Below are 19,439 nucleotides of genomic sequence, written 5' to 3'. Positions count from 1 at the left end.
TTGAAATGAAAGCTCACTGGGATTTCCAATAATAAAATTCCGACATATTTCTAGATTTCCGGGGTGGCCATATTCTTAAAAAAAAAATATTTTAACTTTTAAGTTAAATTCAATTATATTTAAAAAATTGATTTTCCAATTTAAAAAAAAAATTGCCACCTCTTTGTGTTAATTTATGTGAAAATTTGCAACGTTGTTAAAAACAGCATTGTTTTCTCCAAACGTTTCGAGTAGAGGTGTGAATCACAACTGTTTACTATAAAATGTGGTTTCTGGTTCACCTATTTCCAACTATTGACACGAACAGAAGAATAAGAACAAAGGTCACTGTGTAACAAATCCTTTGTGTGCAAATCAAAATTGTGTCGTGTTGCTGTGAAAATCCACACCGTGCCATTAACCTGAAGTTACTTTTTCGTCGGTGACCCACGTGATCCTCGACAAACGTGACTAGCATTCCAGCAACATCAAACTTTACTGTCTGATCTTCAATCCACGAAGAAGAGGCGCCAAGAATATCACGTCGAGGTGAATTCAAAGTAAGTGGCCATCTTGTAACTAGTGTCGTGAAAACAGGAAACACGATTGCATGATGCGAATGATGGAATCGAGTTTTTTAAAAATGCTCTCGTGATTTCAAAGTCGAGAGAGGTCCAACATGGTTCATATCAAAGCCGGCTTTTTTCTATTGGGGTTTGTAGTGCCACAAACCAAAATTTCCAATCATCATTCTATTTCAGTTTTCGTATCTATCTATGCACCTAGTTCCCAAAGCCATGAAGACAGGCGTGCGAATGTATCATGGGCTTGGGATGAATATAACTTGAATCTCCAGACAAATATTCCGTCAATAACCGAGGAGGGGATAAAAAGCCTCTCACGAATTTCGTGAAGATGTCTCTCTGTTTTGGTTTTTTTTTCCTTATTGATGGAACGAATAAACTCGTCCTCTCTCCGTTATTTCTCGCAAAGTAGAATCCTGACCTTCATTCATATAGAGAGGACCGAGTTAACTGATGCGTTCGACGTGCCAATCCTTATCAGATTAGGGTCCTCCTCTTTTTTCTTTTTCTTTTTTTTTACTTGTCGGTAATCGAGGAACCGTCCTTGTTGCATCGTGAAGCGTGACAATGTGTGTGTTGGTTTGGTTATCCTTCATGTAACACGCCTTCAGACCATCACTCGATGAGGATGAATTATCGCTACAAAAAGCCCGCCAAAAAATGATCGAGTGCTTTCTCGTCTACGGTGGCGAGAGTCACCTGGCGGCAGATATTAACACTTTGATGAGCGTTAATTTTCTTGAAAATTTTAATTTTGATTTTATCCATATTCTCCTGAAATTTGAAATTTTCATTTTTCAACTTCCGGGAATTACTTACTTCGCCCATTTTTAAAAATCCTGCTTAAATGAAATCGACCGACTTCCTGATATTTTTCTCTTTTTTAAATCTTCCCTTCTGGAATTCACGATCGGCTGCTTCTTTTGACCAGCTCACGGTGTGACCTTGAATGCCCTCACTGATAGGATCATATCAGATTTAAAACTGCCGAGCCAAAAAAAAAAATAAGCTTTGAACAGAGTCATATTTTTCTGAATAACGCCGAAATGTGGTCCCGACGTTCATGCCACCCCTCGTCGTCGTTTAAGCTTATTTCAGTCATCCGTCATCCGTTGTCATCCGTTTTCCAGTGGCAAGAGGGAAGGGGGGTGGGGAGTGTTTTCCACCTGTTAATTATGTAACGTGACAGGAGTTTCAGGCCTTTTGTGGCGCATCGTGAATACTAATCATTCCTAATTGAAAACTGACGGCAATTTTTACAAAGTTCTTTTGACTTAAAACGTATTTCCGTCTTGAAACAACCGCAAACCCCGTAATTCATGGCAATTGTTTATTTTGCAAATAAAAATAATTTCGTTCAGTTTAAAAAATAAAAAAGATGGTAGGAAGCTCGCCGACCATCTGGAACTCGGCAGTTCATCCCTATTAAAAAAAATAGAAATAACGTACAATAACATATCAATGAAGAAAAAAAAGGAAGATGTTTTCTTCCATATTATTTTTTTTTGCTCTCATCAGTGAACGTATATAGCTTGCGGCAAATGATGCGTGCCGTGTGTGAGCAAGTCATGCCCGTATGACGCTGGTTGGCCGAAAACAGCTTCGTTAACAAAAGGCCATCCGAGTCACGCTTGAACGTGCTCTCCAATTTTTGTTGTTCTCCCGTTAAGAAAGAACTTCTCTCTTTCTCTCTCTCTTTGCTCTAAAGACGCATGAACTTAACCGTCGGAACAACGGGCCAATGAAGAAGCCGCTTAACAGAGCGAACCTTCTTTTATTTTTGTTAAAAAAAGAAAAAAATGTTTCTTGTGTTTTTTCTTTTGCGCCATTGTGTATAAACTGCTCCTCCTGGAGGTGACACAACTTTTTTTCGGATGCTGTCTGGAAAAAAGAAAGTTTTTTTTTTCTAGACTCTTTTTGAAAGAAAACTGGACGTGTGGTGATAATAACAGCCACGATCTCTTTTGGAATTGACTTTTTCTCTTCTCAGACTCTACTTTTATGCTCTCATTTACGAACGCGCCAAGAGTTGCACGCCGTTATTATCGCCCACAACCCGCGCGGTCCATCCATCCAATCAGACTCCTGTGTGTGTGTGTGTGTGTAAGTGAATACACGACACAAGAGTGTGTATATATATTTATAGGGCTTTTTGATATCACGCTCCCCTTTTATAACTGGATTGGCGACAGCGCCCTATCCTTCTCAATCCGTAAGGAAAGCGGAACGACAAAACTAAACGCAATACCTTATTTTTGTTTCGTTTTTTTTTTTGAAGGAAGAAAAATGGTGGACGTGATGAAAATGACGAGGGAGAGTTATTTTATGGGTTAGCACTTTTTGAATAGGGTCATCAAGCTCATTGCCCCCTGCGTGAAAGTGAAACACGAAGAAGAAGAAGAGTGGCAATGCCAACTTGTTTACGGCAGTTACCACCTTGACGTTGAATAACGAACCTTGTTTTTTTTTTTTATTATTATCTACTTGATAGAACTTCGTGATTATGGTGAACGTACCAAGGGCGAAATGAAGACGAAACAGTCCCGCATACAGGGCACGTTAGTTTTCTTTTCTCCTTTTTTATACGTAACGACCGCCGCTGATAGTCCACGTTTACCGAGCTCCCTTTCGCTACTTTGTTGGTCTATTGATGTACTTAACGGTAGCACCTGCTGCTGCTGTTTAACTTAAATGACAGATGCGTTCTATTGTTGACTTTACTCTAGTCGCCAACAATTTTTTAAATTTTTTTTCTTATTTTCATTTATTCGAGAAATGGGGGGGGGGGGGGAATGATAATCAAAAACGTTACAGTCTGATATGCCCTAAAAAAGACGAATGACGACGTCAACGTGTACCGGTTGGACGGCCAATCTAAAAAATGAATCGAAAAGAGAAAGAAAAACACTCAAAGTATTTCACTGAACAAAACTCGGATGGTTTTCCAAAGATATTTGCATTCCGTAGTGCCAAGCCAGGGACACACACACCGTATTGTCGTATCACCTTCTCAATGATATTGTTGGTCCTCGTAGCCATTAAGGTGAAACATGTATCCTTGTGTATAATCTTCAAATGATCAACCATCTTGTTGTTTGTTGCGTCACGGAACGTTAAAACGGGACGAAGGTCACCTCGACCGTCGCCTGGCCAATGAAAGAAAGAAAAATCGACTTCGCTCCGATGCGATTGTCCGATGTGCACAAATGATTTTTATAGTCTGGTTAAAGGGGAGAACAAAAAATAATAAAAATTATGATGTACGAAAAAAAATATTTTCGAAATTTCGCGTCTCTGCGGTATTTCCCATTTGTGTACGTCGGGCGTTTCGTATTTTTTTTTTTGTCAAGGTGAATCGATTTTTTGGGACGTAACGATTGAAAGCTGCTACCAAACTCTCGAGACGGTCGTTAAAATCTAGAAAAGATTAAAGGGTTGAAATACTCGATCGCCTTGGGTGTGTAATTAGATACTGGAGTTGCTACTGGTGAAGGCTGTTCCAGTCGACAGGTTATTGAATGTAAATGAGCGGAAGCATTTGAAGAAGACACCTGCCTTATATTGTGTCATTCCTCCTAATGATTATTGTTGTTGTTGTTGCCTTGTGTATTTGAAGGGCCACGAGTTAAAATCCTCGGTGGTGAAATATTCCCCCGTTGTTTTCTCCGAAGAATCAAATAAGAAAAAAACAAACCTACTTGTGTGTGTATATGTGTACATGTTGTGGAGTCAGTGGAGAGAATCCGTCCGTGAACGGGCGTGGTTGCGACCGAGTGAAATATCGCAATCGTTGCAGCGTGAAGAGTCTCTGCCCAGGGAAATAAAAAATGGGATGCATCGTCGGCAGCCATTTTCTCCGTGCGATCGTAACAATAACGAAAAGAAAGAAACAACTTTGTAGTATATATGTGCCTTTTTAAAACGCACTAGCACAACGGCGCATGTTGTTCTTTTTCTTTCGTCATCACACGAGTGTACCATATGTATAAAGTGCATTCATAAACGCGTGCACAAATTTCCATCCAGATGCGGATCGTTCAAGGCTCTCGGTCGTTCCCTCAATTGTGACACACGCCGGAGACTTTTTGAAAAAAATAACTGGGGAATTTTTTTATAAGATAAAAAAGGCCATCACAATTCAACAAAAGAACTTTTTTTTTTGGATGCAGCAGAGGTCGACGATTCTATTTTGGTTTGATACAAGATCGCTGACGGACACGAAACGGGCTCGTTAGTTTCTTATCCGGTGGTCGTGTCTCATTTATTTATCCTTTTTGCGGCATGGCGATGGATGAGGAACGATCGTGTTAAAAACACATTTTCTACACAGGGGCACAGACACGGTATCACATATACATACCAAGGCCAACAGCAATCATACATTCGTTTCTTTATTTCGGTTTGAAACAAAAAAGAAAAAACAATGGAGGATTTTTTCTTGAACTGCTGAAAGATTTTTTTTTGTTTCGTTTATAAAGGACTCGGTCACGACTTTTTAAGGAATGTTCTTTCGCATTTTTCGACTTGTTTGACTTGCGGTCGGTTCTCTATTTTTTTTTTTTGTTGATGTTGATGATGGTGTCACGTTCAACAAGAGGATTCCTTACTTGGCGGTGCATCGACATTGACTCGATAATCAATTCCCGATGTCAACGCCCAACACTCTTCTTCTTCTTCTTCACTCCGGCGGCTGTCTTTTTTTTTTTTTTCGGTCGGTGGGTTTTTTCTTCCCTCTGGAAATCATGTACAAAAAAAAAAGAGTGTGTGTACGGCGCAATCACGAGACCTCACGACGACTTCCGGTGGCCTCTCCCCGTTGGGGGATCGTCGAGAGGCGCTGGCTGCATCTAGAGGACTGACGCGCTCAAAGGGAAAGGTCAAGGCACCGGAGGGAAAGGTGACGGTTACACGAAGGCATTTTCGGGAAAAAACGTTCGGGACGTTCGTGAAAATTTGAAGGGAAACAAAACAAAAAACGACTGAGTAACTGAACAACAAAAAATTATTTAAAATTAAAAAATGGAAAGTGAAACAAAAAAGAATTCCAGTTTGGTTCAAGTAAGAGAATTTGTTCTCATCAGCGGTTTGATGAGGAAGTAAAGCGACCCTCAATATGAAATCGCCTTCGGCCTCGGTTCCCTTTTTTTCCTCCTGGCCGGCAACAGGTGAAGTAATGAGAGAGAGGAAATCCGCATCAATTAGTCAATTACTACCAAAGTAGAGAAGAGAGAAAGAAAAAAAAAACCACCTTAAAATGTATATCCGTAGTACATACATACATACATAGTCCTCTCACTTCTCCCAGTTCTCCTTTTGAATTGGGAGAAAAAGACAGCTGGCCGGAAATGTACACGCAGCGCCATGGCCATCGATCCATCTGTGCACGTGAGTCTCGTCTGCTCCGACACATTTGTTGTTTTCCGCCCCAGAAAATCAACAAAACAAAAAACAAAAATTTCGACCAAGACCTCGATTTTTCTTTTCTTTTTTTTCGAATATTCCCGCGTTCGTTCAGTCATCGGGGACATTGAGAGAGAGAGAGAGCGCGCCAGTCAGTCAGTCAAAAAAGTTTTGTTGACTGACTGACATCATCATTCATCATTCTAGCACCGGCCCAGCTGCGGATGAAAAGGGAGAGAGAATGAAGCAACAGCTTCATTCGACGCCCGATATACGTAACTCCCGCGGGTGCACGCAGACCTCTAGTTCTCTAGCCTACTCTTCTTTTTTTTTATTTTCTCTCCCTTATTCTCTCGTTCCATCTCCATTTTTCACGCTCCATTTGCCAACAAGAGTCGCTCTCTCTCTCTTTTCATTCTTTCTCTTTTTTTTTCTTTCTTCTTTCTCGTGTCGACTTTGAATAAATATTCACGATCCATCTGGCACCGGCGAAATGGCATTCCCGTTTGAAAAAAGAAAACGAACAAAATCTTTTCTCTCTTTTGTTTTTTCGGGACTCACGAAAAATCAATCGGATCGAACAAGAAAAATTGGAATGTCACGAATGGTTTGGTTTTCTTAGCAAAGATGTTGCATGATGTATTATCGGTGCAGTACACACAATCACGCACTCCCGAAACACAAGACACACACACAGGCACACATACACACAAAGAGGGGCATTCGCGCGGTATTACACAACATGATTTTGGGGGAGGGGGGAGATGTATAAGAAGCAGCACACAAACACACGTGCGCGGGAAATCACGATTCTTCTCTTTTTTTTTCCTGTTTAAAAAAAGTAACGAGACCCTCAACTGCTATCGCCTTTATTTATACCTCTGACCTTGTTACGTGCTACTTACTTCTTTTCTCTCCTTTTCACGACGGTTAACTGTATATTATACAAGTAGGGGAAGGGGGGAGGGGAGGCTCGTCTGACCTACGGCCTGGATACAGAACCCAAATTTTTTCAAAAGATAAAAAAAAAGAAAAAGGGAAAAATTTGTAACCCATTGAACGAAAATTAGTGAAACAGGAAAAGATAAATTGCCGAAAAAAAAAGAATCACAAGTAAATAATTATCATTGGAGAAAGAGAGAGAGAGACAGCCCGAGATCCACCTTTTCGTTTCGCATATTCTACAGTTTTCAGTATGACGCAATAATATGTATAATTAATTATTATTTTTTTCTTTTCACCTATCGGTCTCATGACAAAAACACGCCACCCCGTTAGTTTTTTGGGAGAAAAATTTAAATAAATCGAGGAGCGGTTGGATAATAATCATTAATATGATACAACGGTTTTTAAAAAAAAAGAACAAAAGGGACGGACGCGAAGGGATGGGGGGTAACAAAAATAAGGAGATAAATTAACACGCGCAGAAATTCGCAGAAGCTGATTTTTATCGTCTGGTTTTTTTAATATGCAGATTAGGTGTGGCGAGAAGAGAAGAGAAAGTTTTTGGTTGGAATAATAGAGATTGGGGAGGAATAGGTGCGCGTGCTAATGGCTATAAGAGTCCGGCCTGTTCACGACCGTTGGAAAAGACCCAAAAACTTGGTTTTTCGTTGCTGAGGTGAGTTGGCGGTCCCAGCGGTGGTCCCGGCCGACTGCTGAGCCGCTCCACCGCCCGCGCTGGCCATCGAGCGCAGCCTTTCCTGTTTGGACAATTTGCTCTTCATCTGGTCGTCGAGCAGCTGCTGCATGTCCACCTATCAAATATAAAAATCCCAGTAGAAACAACAACCCACAAGTTCAAGAGCGACGAAATGATAGAATCCCTCGAGGCGGGGGTTTGATTCTTTTTAGAGTCGAGCGGTTGAATGCGTTTTATTTTTATACCTGCCACTGGTCGAGCTGCTGGCTGAGCTCCACCTTTTGCTGAATGGCTTCCAGCAGTTGACTGTTGATTTGGAGGACGTCGATGCGGGTGCGGGCCAGCTCGATTTCGGCCGCGTTCTTACGCGAAACGGCCTGATCGCGAACTTCCCAGGCACGTCGGATGATCTCGTCTTTGGCCAGGTGAGTGTCACGGACATCTCGACGGGCCGTGTCGCGTTCCTCGCGAGTCGCTTCCAGCTCCACCTCTTTGAGCGTCAGCTGTTTCAATCCCAAAATAAAAGGGGGAAAATGTTACATTGAAGAGTAAAACTAGGCCGTCACTTCCGATCGAGTTATATATTCATTGAATTTAATTTGAGAGTGCGCCGGTATAGTACACAGTACCTGATTTTTGAAGGATGTGGCTTCCTCGTTGCGTCGCTTGGATTCTTCCGTCTTGTCGGCCAAATTGCGCTGCAACCGGTCGGCCGCCTCCTGGGTCAAGTGCAGCTCGGACTCGAGCTGGAGGAGGTCGTTGGGGCTGCGTCCGCACTGGTCGCACTGGGAGAAGTCGAGCTGGAACCAGGCCGAGCCTCTCACCAGGTGATCAATGTCTTTGACGAGGTAATTGAGCAGACCCGTGTCCTGTTTGCCGTCCAGCCGCGGGATGCTGCCGTGTCCGTCGCCGTCCGTGTCGGTCGACGCCGAGCTCACCACCGAGGCGTTCTGACCGCTCCCGTTGGACGAGGTGAAGGACGACAGCGACAGCGACGCCCGACGTCGCTGGGCTCTCACCGTCTCGCACAGGGACCTCAGAGCCACGCAGGCGTCCATCACTTCTTGTCTCATCTACGATAATAATAATAATAACCACATAAAGCAAAATCAGATGAGAACTTCCTGTTTTTTGTCATCTCAAATTTGGAATTCTTTTCTCTATCTGAAATGTTGGACAATCATTTCTGAGCCTTTCACATCTTGTAAAATATGCTAATAACTTTGTTTTGATGATGGTCCACCACAGCGGGAAACCGCTAACGACTAGCTGGGCTCTCATGTTCCTTCATTAATGGACAGGTGGTATGTCAAAGACGTATACCGGTAACTCTTTCGTTTTCATTTTTTTACCTTTTGGTTTTGCTCTTCGACGACGAGGGAATTCTCGCCCTGAGGATCGTCGCACTCGATGTCGTCGATCTCGATGTCGTCCTGGCCGGTGAGGGACGGGTGCGAGTTTGGGCTGGAAGCCGAGCCGTGACCGGAACTGGCGGCCGACAGGTCCATTTCGGCCAGCAGCGAGTGACTGTGGTGGTGGAAGGAAGGAGCCGACGGTGAGGACAGGTTCCTCGTCATCGATTCCAGTCGCTCGCACAGTGACCCGTTGGCCGCCCGCAATTCGTTCAGCTCCCGGTGGGTTTCTCGCAGGTGAACCTCCTGCTCGTGACACTGGCGCTCCAGTCCGACGATCCTGTCCGACGACTCGTCCAGGTTCGATGTCAGACCCTCACGCTCCGTCAGCAGGTGCTGAAGCCGTCGCTCCAATTCCGTTTTCTTCTCGGTCAGCATCACGATCTGTTCGTTTTTTTTTTTTTTCATTCAACAGATGACGGAGGGGAAATAAGACAAACAAGTCGGCCATTTTTTAGACGGGTTCTCTTTTTATCTTGACTGGTTATTATAAAGCGACAGAGTTTTATGATTATTAGTAGTGGAATAACGTAGAACGTACCTCTTCTCTCATGATTTCCAAATGGCCGACATGGTCCTGGAGACTAGATTTCCTCAAACTGAACTGATCACGCAAGCCTTGCAGCTGGGCGCTCAGTTGCTCTTCATTTTTCATCGCCTAATTATGAAAGTCAAAAAAAAAAAGAAAAAAAATTCTCGCTAATTAGCCACCATCAACACAAAGTGCGTCTATAATACGAAAAAAAAGTGCATAGATAAAGTTCTCCGATATCGGGAAAAACGACAAAACAAAAACAACAGCTGTTGACCAGCAGTTGTTGTTTTCTTCGTTTCCTTGCATGCATTTGCTCCGTGTAGTATGTGTGTGTATACATGCCCCCCGGTTAAAAAGGTAATAACTGTTCATTGGTCATCTCCTTAACTAGTTGAGAGCCCCGGAATCAATCCACCCCATACTTTTTTTTCTTTCTCAATTTTTCTCTTTTTTCTTCCGCCTGGAAGGAAGAAGGAAACCCCCCCGCATATGAGAAGAACCGGTTAACGTGAGTAACGGTTGACTGAAGGAAGGCGGGAGAGAGAGGGGGGGGCCAATATATATTAACTTGACGTTGATGTTACGGTATTATATCTATCCCCTACGGACGGATTTTAGTAAAACTATCCCAAGTTCCGAAAGAATAAAATGGCTTGTGCAATGGGTTATATATATCTACGAACCTCTTTGAGTTGGGCAGTGAGTCGCTGGTTCTGCTCCGTCAACTGGGTAATGATGGACGACTTTTGTCGCTCTGCCATTTTGACGTTGTTCTGCTGCTCGTCGAGGGCCCGTCTCAGATCGGCGACGTCGCTCTGCAGCTCCGATACCTTGGACTCGTATTCACCTTCAACATTGTCCACTTTGCGCCGCAGAACGTGCTTTTCCTGCTCCAAAATCTGGTCGCACAAAACGAAACAATAGGAGAAAACGCAACGACATTTTAGTATATAGCCAAGACAATTTTTATTTCAATTTTTCTTTTCTTCGTGGTCCTCAATTTTTGTATTAAAAATAGTATAAAATATCACGAAAAAGAGAAAAGGAGTGGAAAAAACTAGGTCGCACTTCCTTGTAACCAGATCGGCTTATAATATAAGACACGTAATAAGTTAAACAGGGGAGGTCTACTACTACACGATGATCCAGTTATGAATTCGTTTAGTTTTCTCTAGCTTTTACTTCCCGCTGAACTGTCATCATCTTTTACCTCTTTTTACCTGTCTATTTGGCTTCTTCTTCTTTTTTAACCTTTTTAAATGATATTACGACTTTTTTCCACGTTGAAAAATATGAAGAAGACAAAAATTCCGCCGGCTTCGGCGGATAACGGAACGCGCGTGAATTCGAGCGCGTTTGCCCGTCTAATGGCATTAGTCGGCGGGGGTGGAAAAGGAGTTATAAGAAAAGAGAATTGCAGTATATATTTCCTTTTAGGAACTCAACCGGTAGTGCCCTCTCTTTGCCACCTGTCCATCGATAGTTTCCCATATAGTTCCAGCGCTTAATTTTTTAATTTCTTTCGAATAACCGTAAAACGTTTTTCTCTCTCTGGCGATTCCAAAAAATTCCAATCGCGGCTGAATTTTATTTTTCCCTACAAAAGTTCGTCTTTTAGGTTTCTCCACTAAATCCTTGCATGTCGCTGGAAGGGATTCGTATATATATACATAGCGTGTGCAACCCCCTTTTTCTCACGTCATGAATAATTCACGAAAAATATTTTTTCAAATTTATTTTTTTCGTCAGGGAAAAAAATAAAAGACGCAAGGAGGAAGACCCGCCCTTTTTTTCTGTCTTGGTGAAATTCAGGTCAACCGGCAACACAGACAACTACAGGATCTAATATCCATATACCAAGCTACTACTACACTGCGTAATGACACTGGCCTCTTGTATAATTTTTGAGCGTGATTGTTGTGATTTTGTTAGCCCAGTTATAAGCTTTTTGTTTTCCCGTTCTCGGGCTAGTGTAAGAACTATGTATACTTTTTTTTCAGAGTGTCTAAATGAGCTTTCACTCACGAAACCATTTCCCCGTGGTGCCAGGATGTGACGAGACAGCTCTCAGCGGGAGAGACCAACCCACCCAAAGAAAAAAAAAAGGGAGAAGGTGGAGAGAGAAATATAATATCTGACGCTAATGTAGAAAGTGGTCTAGTCCCGTTTTGTTGATTCGTCCAACGTCGCAAAATGCTGGGCAGGGGCAACGGTTTTGTGAGTTGTTCCGGTATGGTGATTTCCTGACAACTTTTTAAAGAGTGAGATTTGCTGCAGACATTGTGCAATGACAGGGTTGGCGAGTTTAGGAGTCGGGGACCGAGTTGACAGCTGGGGAAAAGGAGGGGGGGCCATTAAGTCCAAGTATATAGATTTCTTTTTTAATTAGAAGAAGGAGAGAGAGAGCAGCAGCAATAGCAGCATTCAGAAACAGATGTATAATGTCGGGTCTAATTGCCAAGTAAAAATTCGGAGGCGGATAAAAAATGCTGTCGAGTCTAATTGCACAAAGTCGAAGAGTACGCAATAAATTCCCTTATAGATTTTAGTTTGTTCGTTAATAAAAATCTTTCTTAATGAGAATTGTGTGGCATTTTGACACGGTCCACTAGATCTTTCTCGAGGGGATTGGCCTCCACTTTTGTTCCAACAACAAAAAAATAAAACTTTGAAGAAAAATGGTTTTATCCGCTTGAATCTTTTGTTAATATTTTCTCACAAGGCCGAAGAAGAAGAAAAAAAAGATCTCCACTTCGTATATTATCCGTTAAAAATAGATAAGACTATAAGATAGGACTCCCACAAAAAAAAAAAAAGATACGCCAAAGAGGATTATCCGTCATGTTGAAATTGTTCATGCCCATTGTTTTCGGCGAAACGGCTCCGCGACGACGGAAGGCGATTCGGATAATTTCGTTCGACCCGAGGGATATATCTTGCGTGTTGGACGCGGAAAAATAAAAATACACAAATCCTCGCTCGGCTGGCTACCAGCGAAAGATGTAAACTTAAAAAAACAAAACTTCAGAAAAGATGTGAAAGAGATGAGAACACGCAAATAAGAATGTACACTACGTCGTCGTCGTAGTTGTACCAACGCCACCTGTTTGCCTATTGCGCGCGCGCGTTCCTTGTGTAATCTAACGGGAACCGTTTCCTGTCAAAAGTTTTTTTCTTTTTTTAAAAGAAAATTTTTTTAAAAACCGCCAGTGTACACCGGTCTTGTGTCGGCAGCAAACGACATGGTACCCCCCTCTTTTATTTCGATTATTTTCTACCAAGAACCAACCTCGTCCTTTCCAGCCTGGTGAACAATGGCTGACTAGTATATTTTTCAAGTCCCGGCCTGTTCTTTCATCCTCTCCCTTTTAGAAAACACCGGACAGTGAAGGTCTGTTGATGGACAGGATGACAAAGAAAAAAAAAAATCCTTCCGGTTTTATTTTATTTTGGGGCAGAAGAAGAAAAAGAAGAACGATGGGGTGCCATTTCTTGGTGGGGATGTCGTCAAACATTTTTCTTTGATTCTGTCACGGCCGGACGTCAATTCACCCGAAACTGGCAGTCCCACTATAATTCAATTAATAGCAGTACGTTACCGAGGAAGGCCGTCGTCATTTGTTATTTTGCTCTGAGATTCTTTTTGCGCCTGGTTCGTATTTTCACGATAATTTCCGACCCGTTGCTTCTTCGTCCGCCGAGCGCTGCATTTTGCCGGGTTCTCATGGATTTTTGGCCGGTCGTCGGTTGTTGTTGTTTCTTTTTTCCTTTTTCGGTCCCTAACGACGATGCTGGCCAGAGTCTATTCTCTCAACAGTTATATAGCGATCCAGTCTATTGATCTCGTTGGGCATCCAATGTTGCGTGCCAGTGTACACTTGGTCGTTGTTTTTTTTTTTTTTTGAATAATAAACGTGAAACAGCCAAGAGATCAGGCGACATCTGCGACATCTGCGCGGCGGCCTCGATCGCTGCCGCCGGCCCATCGTGCCCATCTTTCCACGACCGCCCGTGACGACGGTATTCAAAAGACCCTAGTCCCCGCCATCGTCTAATAGAATCTCTGGGGTACATTATCGGTAACAGAAGAATGAAGATTCAGCCTTGGCAGCCCTCTCACCAAACAGAATCATTCGTATTTAAATGTACGCGCCGCTGATAATCAAATTCAAACGTTATGATAATGATTCCAAACATTCCTCAAGTACGAACATAATAAAGGTGTATACTACGCGACGGAATAGCAACACCAAAAAGGAGCTAGAGAAAAAATAAATTAAAACCCAGCCCAAAAAAAGAAAAGAAGTTGAACAACCCGTCCGTTCGTGAATCGATCTTTTGCGGGCGGCCGCAAACGCGAAGAGCGTGCGACCTCGTAACGAATGACGGCACAGCTTTGAGATGATGGCGATCTCATTCCCTTTTTTTTTCTTGTTTTATTTCTTGATCGCCATAACTGAAATTTACATGTCGGTTGGGAGTTCCCAGCCAACAACGGATAGGCAAATTATATGTGTATATATGTTTTAAAGTGCTATGACTCTTCTTCTCTCTTTCGTTTCTGGTCGATGTTCTTCTTGCATCATCGTAAATAAAAAAAGGGTTTGGTCAGGTGGTGACCAGATGACGAAATTGCGACGTAGGAAGAAGAAGAAAAAAGGTGGGGGGAGCTCCGTGAAGCGTGAATGACGACGGCCGAGACGTGCTGCAGATGGGCCACCTTTATTCCTTCCAACAAAAGAAAGACTCCTCCTTTTTTTGATGAAGAAAGAGTTGAGTCAACGCCATTATATTATTGCCCCGCTGGTTCGACGTCCATTGATTTGTTACAGGTGAATTGTAAACAAATAAAATGTTATTCAACAAGAGAAAACAACAGGGAGGAGAGGGAGAATAAAAACCAAAATGTCATGGGGCCAATGTGGGCGGCCCTGTCAATAGTCAAACGACCGTCATTCTCCCTCCCGAGAAAATTCACTGGGTCCCGCATCCCCCCAAAATGGGACTTGATCGAAAGATACGCGAATTAAACCGAGTCCCAATCTTTTAGAATAAAACAACTCAGACTGTTGGACTCGTCATCGACGCCAAGTAAAAGTCGTGATTCACGTTCACCTGATTTGCATAGTCAAGAGTGTGGCCTTGATTTTCGCGTGATTACCCAGCAGGGGCTGGGCTTTTTTCAAAAAATGTATAGACGTGGGTTTGGAATGGCTGAGCTAGTGAGAGTGTTGTAACAAAAAAAAGTAACCGGATGAAGCGATGAGGTCACAGTTGCTTAGTTAAAGAAAGAAAAAGGAATCCTGAAGTAGTCGGGGGAATCAAACATTCATGTCGTAAAACGCCTCCGGCCAATCCGTTTTCTCTCTTTGGTGTGGTATACCGGAAGTGACCCTTGCAGCATCTTCGGGAAACATTCCCGCAAGGGTAAGGCCTTTTTTTTTTTAATCCTCCAGGCGATGCTTATTGGAAATTACTCATCCATAGGTTTTCCTTTTGGCCTTAACGAAAAAATTGGCTATAAATAATGGTAAAGTTGAAACTAGGAAGAGCTTGAAGGTAAAACCCCCCCTTGGTTTCGAAGTGGCGTATCGACGCTGTTTTTACCTTGAAGTTGCATTTGTCTCCAAGTAAAAAAGAAATCTTAGACTTCCGCTATGATTAGACCTGCACTGCGACCACTTCCCCTTTTTTAGGAGGGAAAGTTGGGTCTCGATTGGCCTTTTGTTTCCGGTTTTTATTGGCACGTAATTCGAGCGAGATTTCAAAAAAGAAAAAGGAGGTCGACATTTTAATTTGTCTGTTTTAAATGGATTACATGCGGGAGGGGTCTAACCTCAATTTTTCTATGAAATTTTCGTTAGCACTGACGTAATCTTCTATGGGTATTGGATCAGCATCTGAAAAATGACGTCTTCCGCTGAGTATACGAATTAATTCAGGTCAGATGATCTTTTCAAAGACGGCAGGGGCTTTGGGGTCGATCGGGTTGAAGGTGGACGGAAGCGGTTAACTCATTCGGTCGACGCCTTCAAAATCGACACGACTCATTCAAAAATTCAAAAAAAAACCAGCTCGGACACAAAGACATGCGCAATAACGTTTGAGGTTCTTTTAAGAAGAAGAAGAGAATAAGGACAAGTTGTCTGGTCCATATTTTTTTCCTCGTATTACTTTGAAATTATATTTTGTCTGCCATTATTCCTCTCTTCTTCTTCTGTGTGTGTGTGTGTTTGAAGTGCACACGAAACATCTCGTGCGGTTTTCACGCAGGCTACCGATACCTCATAACGTCCACAACTTACAACCGTTTTTTTTCTTTCTTTAACATGAAACTGGAAACTGGCTAGCCAATAAAAAAGAGTTGCCCATTCTTTTTTTTTTCTGTTTGTTTCCAGGAGATCAAAAGCCTTGGATAAAACATGGTGTGTGTAGACAACCAAAAGGAAAAAAAATAAGAATTAAAAAAAAACAAGCGTTATTATAAACAACCCAACATGAAATTATATGATGATGTTACACTCGGTTGCACCTTCTCACCTCGACTAACCCAATAATCGGTATCGTCCATTGGTTTAGACCAACTTTACACACGTTCTGTGGGCGCATATGTATATTATAACTATGTTCGTTTTTTTTTCCCTTTCACGTGTGGCGACCAGCAGATTCCGACCGAAACGATGTCGGTGTACGACATCGTGACTCATTTTTTTTTTTTTGTTAAACTCCCGAGGGGAATTTTTTGGAAAGACGTGCATGATGGTGAATTCTAATTACAAGGCAAAAGTATATACAGTGTGGCAGATTTTTCAATTTGAAACCCGTTTGAAACTCATCCATCAAAAATGTTTCGCATTTTGTAGACGCTTTTCTCTCTCTCTCTCTTGAGTGTGTGGGCCCACCCCTTGGTTTTTGGCCGTTTGCATTATGCAACCAGATATTTAGGGAAAATCACATTCTATTGCAAATAATCAGATATGTAATAATTCGTCGAAAAAAGGAAAAAATATACATTCGTTCGTCTGGCGAAGAGAAAAAAGGGAAAGTGCTAAGAGTCAGATCGATGGCTGATTGTTCCACATCGTCTCCGGTATTTTTTTCATATTTTTTATTCAATAGATATAAAAATCGTTGTCGCGCAGGTTTCGCTACAGTAAGCGTGTATAGATACTGCGTTGGGTCTAGTTGATTTCCCTCCCGCCAAATTGTAACTTTCGCTGGATCTTTTAGACACGGCCCGTGTGCCGTCACAGGAAGAAACAACAAGTAGAAAACCCCAAAGTCCCAGGCAGAGAGAGAGAAAGAAAGAGAAGAAAGGCATAAAACGAGATCAGCTTCCGAAAAAAGAACTCTCTCTTCTTTCATGACTGGCCATCCGCAACTGACTCCATTTTCTTCTCTTTTTTTTCTTTATTTCAATTGACTAGAAAATGCTGGGCTGGAAAAAAAATAAAAGAACATTCAGAGGGGAAAAATGGAGGCGAAACATATCCGCAAATATAATCTAATTCCAGCCCAAAGAAAGAAAAGGGCCGGCCTTGTTGGTAGACCGAATTGGCCATCGAGAAACCAAGTCATTGTCGGATAGTGACGAAACAGCAGCACGGACAGGCCGAGGAAAAAACACTCAGAGATACGGCCACCAAGCAACGGGGTTAGTTTCTTTCTGCCATTGTACGTTACGTCTCTTGTGATGAGTCAGAGATATGCGCATATGTGAGCCCGGTGTAAATAGATATAACTGTCTGCTATATAGGTGGTGACGAGAGTACAATGATAAATCGGGTCCGACTGCGAAATGAGAACTACCACATCACCGAATCGAAACGCGGAATTTCCCGTCAGGCTTCCTCGGCTACACTAATGAGATGGGCTGCTGCTGGTGGTGGTTCTTCATCTTTGGGGTTTTCTATTTTTCTTGGATTGCAAAATTTGCGACTCGTGCTCTACCCGTTGACGCGTTCAACGTGAGACACTAGGCTTTCGCGAAACCCAACAAGAGAGCCTCCTGATTCTTTAATACGACATCAAATGACGTCTCCATTTACAGGAAAAACATTTGGGTGGGCCGACGACGACCCTTCCGCAATGAAGATTTATTTGTTGCCACCCATTTCTTGTCTCGTACAAAAATGCTCGGTATAATCAATTTGATTTGTTCGAACCCAAAACAGATCCGTTTTCACGTTGACTTATATTTTCCTGACGTCAGCAGTGCGACAGATAAGTTGGTTGGGTGTTATCTGAACCGATCTGAACTGACGGCGGAACGGAAAAGAAAGAAAAACAAAGAAAAGACAAATCATTTTTTTGAACTAACCTCCAACTGTCTCGAGTACTCTTCTGCCATTTTTTCGTTCTGCAGGCCGAGTTCTTCGTTCTTTTCCAGCAAAGCTTTGCCCAATTGGGCAGCTAGAAGGAGATCACGCTCCTTCTGAACCAACTGGGCGTACAATTCTTGCAGGCTGCCATTACCCACTGGCTCACTCAGATCGGCCGCGGGCTGATGATGCTGCTGCTGCTGCTGCTGCTGCTCCATGATGGCGTAATTGTCCAGCATGTGATGGCCTTTGAGGTTAGAACTAGACTGGTGACGATTTTCGCCGGGCATGGCCTCGTAGCGAAGTCGCTACTCCAAGTTTACATATCCGATCAGCGCACACGACACGATAAAACCGATTTCTCACACTAAAAAATAACTTAATCAATTCCGATTGATTTTTTTTTTCAGACACTCAACTTTTGACCAAACAAAACTGGGCAGAGGACAAAGACTTTTCTACGCGCTTGTCGTAGTGCTGAGTCGTCAAAACAAGCCGTCGTCAAGGTAACACACGGATATGACAATAGCCAAAAAAGAAACGCACCGACCACACATAGACACACTACCGGTAGTACACAGCTGCTTTGCCTTGTTCTTATTCTTTTTTTTCTCTCTTGTGTACCTCAGAGCGGAAACGGTTTTAACGCACGTCAGCTCCGGCCGAAGGCTCTCAACGAACTGAGTCCTTCAGTCCGGGGAGAACATTGCTACAGTACTCGCGCACCTGGCGGTGTTTGGTATATTATGTCCCACCCACCTTTTTTTCCATCGGATAGTAATCAAACTGACTGCCCAAGGCTAAATCTTTTTATTCATATTTTTTTAGCAGCAGTCGACGCTGACAGGCGCCTGTTTCTAATTTGGATCGTTTCAAGTCAAATTTTGTTTTTTAAAAAAATGTTTGATATGACGTATGCACCTCTCAGCTGTATCGTATTTAGTTGGACTGTTAGTTTTATTTCTTTTTGGAAGGCAATGGCTCGAGAATGTTTTATATCTTGCTTTTTTGAATGGCTAACGTTTCAAAAAATAATACATGTTTGTTTGCAAATCTGAAACTTTGATGATCACCAGGGAGTTACAGTCTGGTGCACGTTATCGTCTGTAAAATGCGATCCAATTACCACACCAGCAGCCACTGTACCCACACAAGTCAAAACAGACTCATAACAACATTTCAGGCTGCTGCACTACTCCCATTTTCTCAAGCGCAGCAGACGTTGGAGGCAAGAACAATTGGAGCCACTTACGAGGACAAAGAACGTTATGGAGTGTGGTGGTCTATGAAATTATTTTCAACTGAATCCACTTGACAAGTCGAGGAGCCAAGGAAAATGTTTTTCTTTCTAATTTGATTTGTAATCTATTTTTTCTTTTTTTTCGCTGGCCTTGATTTTGCGCTTTTTTAACACTTAATTAACGAGATTGAGCAATGAGACATTTTTCTCTATCCAGTACGTTTTCTGATTACTGTGTGTCGAAAGCTCCTATTAGGTATCCATTAATAGCATTTATATATTTTATTTTATTTTGATTCATTAACCACATCTGGTATTTAATTAAC

At 42.4% G+C, this 19,439-nt stretch overlaps 1 protein-coding gene across 1 annotated transcript; it reads right to left on the bottom strand.

The window, feature by feature from the left end:
- Positions 1-6,571: 6,571 nt before the first annotated feature.
- LOC124194129 (bicaudal D-related protein homolog) lies at positions 6,572-19,346 on the bottom strand. The gene is made up of 7 exons (XM_046588188.1): positions 17,873-19,346; positions 10,236-10,451; positions 9,559-9,675; positions 8,958-9,401; positions 8,235-8,678; positions 7,851-8,108; positions 6,572-7,720 (listed from the first exon to the last, which is right to left on the bottom strand). Exons 1-7 carry the CDS (start codon positions 18,161-18,163, stop codon positions 7,538-7,540), a joined length of 1,953 nt encoding a protein of 650 aa, XP_046444144.1. The 5' UTR covers positions 18,164-19,346; the 3' UTR covers positions 6,572-7,537.
- Positions 19,347-19,439: the final 93 nt, after the last annotated feature.

The sequence above is a fragment of the Daphnia pulex genome, chromosome 5 (genome assembly GCF_021134715.1).
Source record: "Daphnia pulex isolate KAP4 chromosome 5, ASM2113471v1".
Taxonomy (NCBI): domain Eukaryota; kingdom Metazoa; phylum Arthropoda; class Branchiopoda; order Diplostraca; family Daphniidae; genus Daphnia; species Daphnia pulex.
The sequence above is the reverse complement of the archived record's forward strand: the minus strand, read 5'-3'. Positions and strand labels throughout refer to the sequence as shown.

Coding starts and splice junctions, on each gene's coding strand:
- LOC124194129 (XM_046588188.1), bottom strand. CDS start 18,163: ATGCCCGGCGAAAATCGTCACCAGTCTAGTTCTAACCTCAAAGGCCAT. Junction 8,679..8,957: donor TCGAAGAGCAAAACCAAAAG/GTAAAAAAATGA, acceptor TTATTATCGTAG/ATGAGACAAGAAGTGATGGA. Junction 8,109..8,234: donor CCACATCCTTCAAAAATCAG/GTACTGTGTACT, acceptor GGATTGAAACAG/CTGACGCTCAAAGAGGTGGA.